The sequence below is a fragment of the Hippocampus zosterae genome, chromosome 18 (genome assembly GCF_025434085.1).
Source record: "Hippocampus zosterae strain Florida chromosome 18, ASM2543408v3, whole genome shotgun sequence".
In the NCBI taxonomy this organism is placed as follows: Eukaryota; Metazoa; Chordata; class Actinopteri; order Syngnathiformes; family Syngnathidae; genus Hippocampus; species Hippocampus zosterae.
The window spans coordinates 17207939-17220047 of record NC_067468.1 but is presented as its reverse complement, the minus strand read 5'-3'; the positions used below and the strand labels follow the sequence as shown (position 1 = coordinate 17220047).

The following is a 12109-nucleotide window of genomic DNA, read 5'->3' as shown; positions in this document are numbered from 1 at the left end:
ATTTGACCTTGAAGACTCTCCCCCCCACCCCCAATATATTTGTGATATTGCATCCCCTAATACCCGATCCACGGCGATTAGCCTGTGGTCCCCCGACGAGAGTCGCCACGATTCTTTGCGATGCGATCGGACGTCGCGTACTCGTTTCAAACAGGCCTAGCGGCCGGCGTCCCGCCCGCGCAGGGCGCCGTGGCGTCGTCGCTTGTGCCCTTGAAAATGGCGGCTTCCGACCGGACCTTTTCCCTCCGTTGAAATCTTTTGTTGGGAACAGCTCCAAAGTCCGCGGGTGAAGCCGCCGCCGCGTCCGTCCGTTTCCGCTTTGATTCCGCCCCCGTTGGGTTCCCCTGAGCCCGAAGATGCCCCCCCCCCCCGTTGCGCGGCAAATCCATTTTTAATCTGCTTCTATTTTGACTCTTTGTCTCCCTTTCATCGTGTTGCTGCTGGAAAGTGGGAATGAGTCGGTCGCGAGTCCGGCTTGCGTTTTCCCCCCCATCGCTGGTGATCACCAAACACTTGACGGAGTCTTTAACGTAATCCGGGATCATCTCGTTCAGTTATTGCGCCGCATCCCCCCCCAAGCACACACCTCCCCCTGCCCCTAAAAACAACACAAGGCTTCTTTTTAACTTCTTCTCCCCGATAAAAGCTGAACAAACACAGCGGCACAATTGCAACCGTCCCACCAGTTGTCAAGGGAAAAAAAGGTTACAAAAACAAAATCCTTTTCACCCCCCCTTTCTCCGACTTTTTCCAAATCCCAAGGCAGATGGTACCCCCCCTCCCCTACGGACACGAACCAAAGTCTATCCCTTACCTGCGCCGCTTTTCCCGACCCCAAACGTCATGGCAAGCTGAAACTTTTTTGTGTTGTTGTCTCAAAGCCTGGCTTTGACTTTTTCAGCCGCGCGCCCCCTTTCAGCATCCTGACACCCCCAACCTCATCCCGGAGAAGACTCCAATTTTCCGCGCTATTATGTCGTTAGGCGAGCGCACGCCGGCCCCCGCGTCCTCATTTCCTCGGGAGATTTAAAACAAACGCATTAGGCCCGCCGGGCCCGTTCCATCGGCACCAGGCGCTCTCGCTTTCCGACGGAACTTCAATGATGGCGTAACGGGGCGCGTGTTTATTCAGCGAGGGGCGGGGCCGCCTCGCGCGCCTTCTTCCCGTCGGCTTCTGGCGAGCGGCGCGGTGGTCCCGCGATCCGTCCGACCCGCGCCATGTGTTTTCAATTGGCCTCCTCTGATCTGGGCTGGCCCACCGGCGGCGAGGCCCATCCAAATGGAACGCTAACCGTTCGCAGGCCTCTATGCCGTTCCCCCTCCCCGACTGGCTCGAGGAAGGATGAAAGTGCCACGCCGTCCTGTCAATTTGGCGCGGCGCGGCGCAGACGGGCCTGCGCTTCAAGTCGGGTGCGTTACCGAGCCCGATGATGCATGTCGCTGTGGGCATTTCAGCGCCGCAACTTTGTATTGCGGTCAACACAAAGATTCTTTCAATTGCCCCCCCACTGTAAGCCCCGCCTCCTTTCCCGCCGTGTTTGCTTTGACGGACCTCGGCGGCAATGGCGCGGGTCCGCCGCGGGTCCGCCGCTTACTTGTCCCGCAGCTGGCAAAACAAATACAGCCCCGTTGCATTACGGCTCATTTTGAAACCTTTAGAGAAGATGGGCGCCCCCCGGCACCACGCGCACGCTTGCACGCTTGCACGCTTGCACGCGTGCACGCACTTGTTATGATTTGCTGGTGCGAGACATTTGGAACGCTTTTGGATTGTTTTACTGTCGCTTGTTGACATGCGCAGTGCTGTTAGCTCTCTTTAAAAGCGACCCCACTTAGTAAGTGGGACCGGCGCCACGCTAACCCAGCGTGACAAAAACCATAATTGGCCGCTGCCGAGAAAGGCGTCTGCATCCATCGCCATCGGCGTGTGGAGCATCTTCCAAGACGAGCCCAAAAGTGCTTGAAAGACGAGAGGACGCCTCCTTTATTTCCTGCTGCCAAAGCCGCAAAAGGGCCCGTCACTCTCTGCGCTTTGATTTGGAGCGCCCGATGACGCCATCCATTGTATTTTTCGCCACATCTTTCAAAGGGCACCCCCCCACCCCACCCCCAAATTGTTCATCGTGAAGCCAAACTGGCATGTTGGAATCACTCGGGCTCGTCAGACCAGCGCCAACGTGAGTTCCGGGGCTAGCCGTTAGCCTCGGTCAGTCCGCAGTCGCGGTATCGCGGCCGTTGTTCTTGCGCCTGCGTGCCAAACCTTTTAACCAGCGTCGTCGTATATTTTATCGCTTCAATATAAATCAAGCGTGGGAAAGGCGCGGCGCAGTTGGTGGCGCTCTCTGTGCCAAATTAGCTGCCATTAAATCAGCGCGGCGGCGCAGGGGCGAGCGCCCGCAATCATGGGCCACTTTCGCACGGGTGTCATTTCTGTAAATGCTTCTTGAATGCAGCGTCATGCGAAATAGCTCGTCAAATCAAACGCGGTTTTTCTTTTTTCCCCGTGACGTTCGTCGTGAACTCCGTTGTTCTTGTCCGGCTTTCGGCGGCACATGAAACCTGTATGAAAATGTCACCCGGCGGACCGGCGCCGCCGTCGCGAGCAACAAAACTTGGTCGACGGCGCGGCGGCGGCGTCCTTCCGGCTTTGAGATGGGCGCAGCTTTGGGGGCGAAGAGAGCCCTTTGCTTGTACGCGTCGTCACGTGGCTCGGAAGGGAGGCGATTGGCGAGGCCTCGATCGTCGGCCGCTCCAACCGAGTCCGTGCGTGCGCCCCCAGCTTGCATCCGAAAAGACTCGGGCCCGGCGTCGCGGGGCACTGCTTTATCCCAAACGCGGCTATTGTTAATGCGAAACACACAGAGGGGAGCCCGGGGGGGGGGGGGGTCGCAACGGGCCCACCGCTTCCCCTCGGTGGCCGGCATGAGACAATTAAGAGCACATTAGATCTTTTCAAGTGCTTGTAATTTCATAAAATGGGGGAGGGGGGCTCTTGGGCTTGAGCGGGGGCTTTTTTGAGAACAAAATGGGGAAAAAGCCGCAGATCCTCAAGAGCCACTTGGGCAAAGATGGAAAGCAGATATGAAGCTGAGAAAACCTGCTTCTCCTTTCTCTCAAGAGCCCCCCCTCCTCGCCCCCTCCACCACCACTATGAGACCACACACACACGCGCACCTGCAATATGCCAAACACACTCCCGTTTATTTACTCTAAGAGCTGGAAGTTAGACGCATGATTAAAACCCAGCTTCACAATGCTGAGAGAGAGAGATCCCCCCCCCTCCCCCACGGCCCCACACGCACACACTTGCGGCTTCATTTCGAGCCCCCCCCCTCCCCCCCAGTGATGTATTGTCCCAAGTCCAGATGGAAATGTGCAAAATGCCGCGTGCATGCACCCCTCCTTGAGCTTTCCGCTTCCAGCGGCTGTGTCGCAATCGCGACTCACTCGACGAGCGCCTTTCAGGTCGCGCTTTGAGTCCACGTTCACTTGAGAAGAAGCCGACAAGTTCGGCAGAGTTGGCTTGGAAACGGAATTTGCATTTTCAATGCGCACGCCTTGTGGCTTTCCATCCAAGTGCCGACTTTGTCATCATGAATTTGTCATGGCGGAAGCCATCTCGCGCTCTTTTCGCCGCGCGATAAGATGACGTCGGATTCCGAGCCAAGTCCGATGAGGAACGTTGAACAAGTCGGGAAGTGCGCGAAGTGTCCGAAGGCGGACAGACGCCGCGGCGGTCCTTGCCCCCCCCCCCCCTTCCATTTTGGAAAATTTTCAAACATTTTCCAACATGTTCCGAGCATAAAAGACACGTTTGAAGTGGCGGCGTATGAAACGATGACGTGAGCGACGCGGCGGCACAATGAAGGCGTGGAATGAATGGGCGCCTTTTGTCGCTGCTTTCCAGCGCTAACTTTAAGATCGGCACATCGGCGCGCACTCGAGCGCCTTGTTCGCTCGGGCTGGGAGCGTATTCGGCAGTCTTATTATGCGCCGACGTTTAGGAGCTTGTCCTTTTCATGTGTCATTGTCCTTTGAGGCGGCTGCCCCCCCCCCCCTCGCCTCCCAGCCAACATCACACGCGCGCACCCCCACAAAAGGCTTCTCCATCTCGAGCAGCCACTTTGCCCGCCCGGATCCCAGAGCCGCTAACGGCGGTTTACAAGGGGAGCGAAAAGTACAGCCCCCCCTCAACCCCCCGCCCCGCCCCAAAAACGAACCTCACATTGGGCCGCGTTCTCGACCGCACAAAGTACAAACGGGATGCTTTGCGACGTTCGACGTTTCCGTGTCTTTGCTCTGCGGCGCTGCCATTTCGAGCGCCTCTCGGACGATTTCACCGCACCTCGTCGGCTCTTCCGGTCCGCTCAAGCGGAGTTCCGTGACGGCCCGCTCGGGCCGGCCTGACACGAAGCGGCCCCTCTCCCGCTTGCTTCTCGCAACATGAAGTCAATCCAGACCATCTTTTTTGTCCCCGTCGTCGTTTGTCAATAGTATTTGTATCCTCGGTGGTAAAATAGTAGCCGGCCAGCGATTTGGAGCTCGGCGGTCGCGGGATTGCGCTCCGTCGTCGCAAGACGACTTGGTTGGGAGCGCCGCCGTCGGCCATGCGAGACACGTCGGCGACGTCGCTGCCACTTTTATCGGCCTCCTCCTCGCCGCCGGCCCGCTTTCCGGGACCTCCCCGCGGACCCCCGGCTGGCCGACCCTGGGCGGTCAATTAGCCCCGGCGAGCCCGAGCCGACGTAAACATGGCGCTGAAATGATAACATCATGCTGAAATGCACATCAGTTTGAAAATCAACCAAATTACACACACACACACACACACACCGACAACAGCGTGTGCATGAGTGGTGGTGGGGGGGGGGGGCGCGAGGGACATAATTCAGTATGACCTATCGCCCTCATGAAAAGCTCTTCCGCACGACTGAATTTTTCTGCACTTGCACACAACACAAATGCTCTCACAGCACATGTTGGTGCGCCGCACTCATCTCACACATCCCAACGAGACACCGTCATGCCGAAACGCTCTCACGCGCGTTGCCGAAAAGCTGCCCCGCCATCTCCCACCTTGCCGTCACGTCATATTCGCGTAGCGCAAGAAACTCTCGTAGCGCCTGCACCTGAAACGCTCCCGCGCACGCGCGCAATTCAAACGCTCTCTGGCTCCAAAATATTGCATGTGACTTTCCTCACCATTTGGGGGAGATTTCGGTTTTTCTTTTGAAAAGAATTTTCAAAAGCAAAGCATTCCATTTTACAACAGGAGACACGTAGCCCCCCAAAATAAGCAGCTGCATACCATCAATATTTCATACTTGGGGTGTGGTGCGTGTGCACGCACACACACATACACACACACACACTTGCAGACACTACTGGACTAACGGGGACTCACTATAAGGAAAGACTGATGTTTTGAGGGGGGGGGGGGGTTGTAATCAAATTTATGGCTGTCCCTGGATGTTAGCATTTGGTGGATGCCCACTGGAAATGTTTGCACGATTCCAACTTGCATCTGGCGGGCGGCGCGTGTTGAGTGACCATGTGGCTTGTTAGCCTGCTAGCGCTTAGCATTGTGGAAGCATCTATTCTTTTTTTTTTCCCCTCAACTGGGTGATTTCCAGGTGAGTAAAGAGGTCGCAGGCCCGTTCGTAGCATGCAGAAATGGCAGGTGTGTGTTTCAGGAGCGCGCCAAAGTGCACCCCTCCCCCATACACACACACACACGCCTTGCAGCACCTCCGTGCTCCCTTGAAGCGAGCGGTTTATCAATATTTTGGTTGGCCTTTGACCTGACCCGGCCGGGGGGGCAATGGGATTTGGGGTACACTAAATGGGCCGGCTTAGGAGCGGAGGGCCGACTAATGAGAGGATGTCGTCTTGAGTTTGGAGTCGAGTCCGGAGGGCAGCCGAGCGGAAAAACAAACCGACGTTCCGTTAAGCCGCCTCACGCAAACTTTCAAAGCCGCCCGGGACACTTTGGAATCGGCCCAAAAACACCCCGTGCCCTTTACTTACAACCCCCCCCTACGCCCAAAACGCTGCTCCACTTGGACTGGCGTTTCGGCTTCTTTGTGCTGTGCACAGGAAAAGCAAGCATTTTTTTGCCCGTTTACCTCCGTGTGTGTTTGTGTGAGAGAGAGAGCGACAAAGGTGGCTTTTGTGTGTTTCATGTACTTTCCCCCTTGCAGCGGTTGCTTATTCAGGCGCTCGGCTGCAGTAACAACAACAACAACGAGGACCGAATTGCACGTCAGTTTGTTTGTTTTCTCCCTTTTATTTTTGTGAGCTGAATTTTGTAGTGGTTGATTTTTGCTCCACGTGCAATTGTCGGGCAGAGCCAATGAGAGCTTCTCTCTCACCGCCGTTGCCTTTTGAAAAAGTCTCTTCTACTACGGCCGGAAAAACAATTTGGCAAATGCACTTTTTAAAATTGCAAGAGAGCAGGTGAAAATGGCAAATTCATTTTGAAAGGATTTAGTTTGCGCCATGATGCCTTTTCATGATAGGGAAATAATCAGGGACAAGTCTGAAATTGCCACCTTCCAAAATCCTGAAGATGGAGCGTGCAGATTTGTGTCCGAACAAAGTTAGTCCGCTACGCAAAGTCATTTGTTAAAGTCAGTCGAGACGGGAAGGAACTGATGAGAGCCGTCTTTTAGTTGTCGCGGAAAAGCCCAAATAAAGGAAGGGGCCGGCGCGGCGAAACGCCCCGGAAAAAAAAGAGCGGCTCCCGCCCTCGCCAGTGAATAAGTCATCCCGCGCCCCTTTGCTTTGTTTTCCCTCCGTGCCGGCGAGTCGATGACGACGCGCACGCCGTCCACCCATTGGCCGGCCGGCTCTTTCGAGGAAGCTCCTTCCTGAGCGACAGACTTGATCGCTTTCGCTCCAATAATCTGGCACAAATGCCGCGGCGTCCCAGGGCGCCTCGCGCACGCACGCCACGGCGGATGGGAGCGCTTTAGACAGCCCCCCGCCCCGAGGTGTACGCTCCCCGGAAACTCGCACGTGATTTCAAGGAATGACGTCCTGCGGCCTGAAAACAAAAGTCACACGTCAACATGTTTGATGCCTCGACGCCACCTGAAAACATTTCACCAAAACCGAAGAAAGCCATCCATCCGTCCATCCATTTTCCGAACCGCTTAATCCCCACGAGGGTCGCGGGGGTGCTGGAGCCTATCGCGGCTGTCTTCGGTTAGTAGGCGGGGGGACACCCTGAACCGGTTGCCAGCCAATCGCAGGGCACACAGAGACAAACAACCATCCACACCCACATTCAAACCTAGGGACAATTTAGAACGTCCAATCAGCCTGCCATGCATGTTTTTGGAGTGTGGAAGGAAACCGGAGCACCCGAAGAAAACCCATGCAGGCCCGTGGTTAAACTGCAGGCTTTAACTACCAGACTTGGTCCATCTTTGGTGGTTGACCATTTTCACTTTGTCGGGATTGCGTCGAATCGTGAGGGACGCCGTTTTGGAACAAATTGGATGATGCAAAATAACAAATAAGTGGTTGACTTGCACGATTGGGCCAGCGAGCGGTCGCTGGGATGGCCAAATGTGCGCATGAAAAATGCTGCTTTGCTAGCTCGCTAGCTAACAGCAATTCAAAGCCAGCGTTTTAGCCACGCGGGGTCCCGAGCTGGCCGACCGACAAACAGTGGTGAAGACGATCACTGGACTTGAACGTGGGACCAAAAAAAAAATGCAGAAAGAAAGAAAAGAAAACGGGCAGGACAGTGAAGAAGGTTATGGGGGAGGGGGGGGGGGACAAATGCTCTCGCAGCATCTTTCATGGTGTTCACGTGGCGTTCAAACTTCAGCGTGAAAAATATCGGCTCTGTTTTTCTTGCCACCTTTTGTTGCCCCCCCCCCCTCCTCTTTTTCTGATGTGTCATTCGGGAGTTTTTTTTCCTCTGGTTTTCCGCTCCGGTCGACCGTTCGACCTTCGCTTCGATTTTGTAGAGCGCACGTATGCTCTCGTATCGGTTTCGATTTCACACTTGCACATATTCCTCAAATGTGTAGGATGGGGAGATTTGTCTGTCTTGCTAATGTCGATGGCGCCGTTAGTTCCGGTCCAAATGCTGCAGGAGCCGGCCCGGGCTCGTCTTCGAGCTGTGGAAGCGTTGCGTGCCGTGCCGTGCCGTACCCCCTCTCTTTGCGACGGCGGAAATGCTCACCGACCGTCACTTGCGCTCGTGTCCGCGTCATGCATCAAGGAAAAAGGGGGGGGGGGTGCAGGCGCCTCTACGTTTTGGTGTTTGTTTTGGGTTCTAGCCAATTGGCTTTGAAAGGATCAGAAAGTGGCCTTTGCTTTGAGTGATCGTCACTGAGATAAGATGGCCGCCATTCGCGTGTGATCAACTTGTTTCTTTTCAGTTCTTTTACGTGCAGTACAAGTCCAAGCCGAGCCTTGTCGGCTCTCTTGAAAGGTCAATACAATCGTCGCCGATGACCTTCCTTCTCCTTATTCTTCGACTGGTCTCAAATGTGCGCGGGGAAAGTCGCCATCGCGTAGCTCACGTTGCGGCCCGCCTGCCTTTGCGTTCGTGCGCGTCCATCCTGTGGCTCGCTGCAGATGCATGCGCTCAAACACACACACACACGCGCGCGCGCGACTAGATAGATAAATAGAGCAACACTAGCAGGTGAGCGTGTGGCGTGGCTTGCGCATGACTTGCTTTGCACGCTTTAAAGCCTCCTTCGTTGTCCGGTATTTCCTCAACTCGGGAGCGCGACACAAATGGAAGCCGAAAGGGAAGTAAGAGGACTCCAAATGTAGTCCCCGATGCCCGCAACCTAACAGGAGGATTTTCGGATGGGGGGAATTTGTGATTGACGCCTGAGATCAGAACGGGTTAGGTGAAGCTGCGAGATGAGCAAAAGAGGGCAAAGGCGGGCAAAAGCAGGCCCCTTTCGTCTAGGAAAGTCTTTTAGCACCTGCGCTCCCCAAAACGTAGCGATGTGGGCCGTTTTCTGAAGAAAAGGATGATGGAAGCCAAAGTGTGACCGCTGAACACATTCTCGCTGCAGCTTTCATTGTCACTTTTTACACCTTGTCTCGAATATGTGTCGCGCCTTTAGTTTTTTGCGGCTGGAAATGTGAGCATAGCTTCTCGGGCTTTCACATTTTGTCTTTTGGGCTCGCAAGCCTTGTGATGAGTAGCCCGTCGTTTCTTGCTTTTTCTTTCTTTTGCTTCCTGTTTTATTTGTCAACACACTGACCTCTTTCTTTGTCTCTCTCTCGCCTCCCACCCCCGCACCCCCACGTTGCGTGTTACATCATCACGCAATGGCTGTCCTCCCGTGGCCCAGTGAACTCGCTGCGAGCGATGCACCGATTTAGCTGCTATCCCACACACGCGTACGCACGCAGTCACGGAAGCGGCAGACGAGCGACGGCCATCAAAGCCAAGACGCGATTGTTACGATCATCGCGAGGAGTCGCAAAGGAGCGCGTGTTCGAAACGGCCCAACAAAATGCGGATGTGAGGGGGGGGGGGGGGGGGAAGAGGCCACGGCGGCAAGTACAGTATCGCGTGACGGCGGGTGCACCTTTTACTGTCAAGAGCGTGACAAGGGTCGCGCCCCCACCGCCGAGCTTGTGCGCATGCCCCGAAAGGTCGGACAGGAACGTCCGAAAAAGATGAACGATGTGGACTGAGCAACCGTCACAATGGCGGAAAATCAATTCAAGACCGAGAAACCTTGAAAAAATGTGCACGAGCGTCCAGCATTTCTCTACTCCAGCGAATTATATTTCAACAATCAAACTCATTCTATATACAGATATAGATATAATATCTTTTTTTTTAAACTGTGAACATGAGCTTCTCTCGGTTCCAATGGCAAACGTGAAAAATATTAAATATGGCATCCATTCACACTGAAAAGTACAAACGGTCTCATGTTTCTCATCTTTAAAAAAAAATATGAAATCAACCAAGCACCTAATGGCTCGATATTTATGCACATGACTGTTTTTTTTCTTTATTGGCGTTAGAGGATTTTTTTTAAATGTCTGTCTTCTCACGGGGTTTCATTGCAAAACAGAATTGATTCTCTCCTTGTAAAAAGCAGTTGTGTAAAAATATCAGACTCCATTTACATTTCGTCGTAGCCCCCAAAATGTACATGTATTTATTTATGACTGAAATAAACACACTGCATGTAATAAACGTATGACTTTTGTTTTTATTACAAAGTCGAAAATCAAAAACGTGTTCAAATGATCAAAACTATGAATAATAATTAGAAAAAAACGTGTTTGACACATTAATACATTATTATTATTATTATTATTATTATCAATTCTGTGTTGTTGGGTTTTTTTAAACAAAACTAAAAACAAAAAACAACACGTGATCTTTTAGAGCAATTCGTCCTGAGATTGTGGCCGGAGGAGACAAAGTCCAAACATCCTGATTTTTCCCCAAATAAGAGGAAAGGTGAACATTAAATATCCTGTCAAATGGCGTGAACGCGCACGCCACCCGCTCCGCGCGTGCTCGCTCCGGTAAACATAACGTACAAAAAAATAATTCTCCTACCTTTCACTGAGGAGTCCCGTTTATTTGTTCGTTTGCGTTTTGTTTGTTCGTTCGTTCGTTCGAGTGTGCTTTAACAGCCGCCGGCGGTGAAGTTTTCCAGCGGGTGCAAGACGGCCGAGGGCGGCCGCGGCGAGGCGGCCGTCGCGGGCACCGCGGCCGGGGAAGTCCTGGAAGGGCTCGGCGAGCCTCCGCCGATGATGCTCTCGATGGAGAAAGGCGAGCGGTGCTGCGGCGAGTCCGATTTGTGCGAGCCCCGCGGCCCGCCGCTCAAGGACGGGTGGAAGCGGCCCCGAGGGCGCTCGGCGGAGGGCGGCAGCGAGGCGGCGGGCAGCGCGGTGCCGCCGTGCCGGGCGCTCTGATGCTGCTGCTGCAGCAGCTGCTGCTGCTGCTGCTGCTGGAAGGCCAAGAGAGCCGAGTGCGCGTGGTAGGACTGCAGCGGCAGGCCGTAACCCGCGCAGCCGTAGCCCCCGTAGCCGTAGGCGGCGGCGGCCGGCAGGAAGCCGCCGTGCTCCCGCAGCAAGTCGTGCGTCTGCTGCCGCTTGAAGCGCTTCCTCCGCCGCAGGAAGCTGCCGTTGTCGAACATGTCCGCCGACTCCGGGTCCAGCGTCCAGTAGTTGCCTTTGCCCGGGTTGCCCGGCTCGCGCGGGATCTTGACGAAGCAGTCGTTGAGCGACAAGTTGTGCCGGATGGAGTTCTGCCAGGCGGGGAACTTCTCGCGGTAGTAGGGGAAGCGGTTGCTGATGAAGTCGCAGATCTCGCTCAGGGTCAGTCGCTTCTTGGGGCTCTGCAGGATGGCCATGGTGATTAAGGCGATGTACGAGTAAGGCGGCTTCACCAGCGGGTTCTTTCCAGCCGCCGACGCCGCCTTGTAGGCGTCCCGCGCCGGCTCCGCGGCGGCGGCGGCGGCGGCGGCCGGGCCGACGGCGTCCGGCCGACGAGGATGCGGCGGCTGGCTCGGAGGCGAGCCCCGCCCGCGCTCTGCCTCCTCCTCCCCCACCCCCTCGCCCACCACGTCGATGTCGGTCTCTTCCGAGAGGACCGAGGCGTCCGACATCTCGGAGCTCAGAGTCATGGCCCCCCACTCACGCCCGGCCGCGTCCGCCGGGGCCGGTTGAGGAAGCGCCGCCGTGCCCCCCTCCCTCGACGAGACTCATGCGAGGAGGAGGAGGAGATGGGAGAGGAGGAGATGCGGGAGGTGTGGAAGAGGACGAAGGTCGCAAGAGGGAGACGAAGGCCACTTTTTCCGCCCGCCGGGTCCATACGCTTCGGCTCGGATCCCCTTTCCGTGCCGTGCCGTGCCGTGCCGTGCCGTGCCTTGCCGTGAAGCGACGAAATGCCACAAGAGGGACCGATCGCATCCCGCAGGGGGCGGGCCGGCCGGCGCCAATTATATGGGGCCGTCGCTCACGTGACCTGGCTACGTCACGCCGGACGGCCAAAAAACGGCCAGAGGAAGAAAGTGGCCCTTCTTTTTTGCTTGGAATTCACTTTTTATTCATTCACCGGCATTTAGTGGCTAATTTTTGAAAAAATAAAAATAAA

The 12109-nt window shown here is 55.2% G+C and overlaps 2 protein-coding genes across 3 annotated transcripts in view; one reads left to right on the top strand and one right to left on the bottom strand.

Annotated features, from left to right (window-relative positions):
• The window catches only part of btf3 (basic transcription factor 3), a 76003-nt gene that overhangs the window by 42919 nt on the left and 20975 nt on the right, over positions 1-12109 (top strand). The window lies entirely within an intron of this gene.
• foxd1 (forkhead box D1) lies at positions 10053-12018 on the bottom strand. Its single transcript, XM_052051182.1, has one exon. The coding sequence runs from the start codon at positions 11637-11639 to the stop codon at positions 10638-10640; it is 1002 nt and encodes a 333-aa protein (XP_051907142.1). The 5' UTR covers positions 11640-12018; the 3' UTR covers positions 10053-10637.

Coding starts and splice junctions, on each gene's coding strand:
- foxd1 (XM_052051182.1), bottom strand. CDS start 11,639: ATGACTCTGAGCTCCGAGATGTCGGACGCCTCGGTCCTCTCGGAAGAG.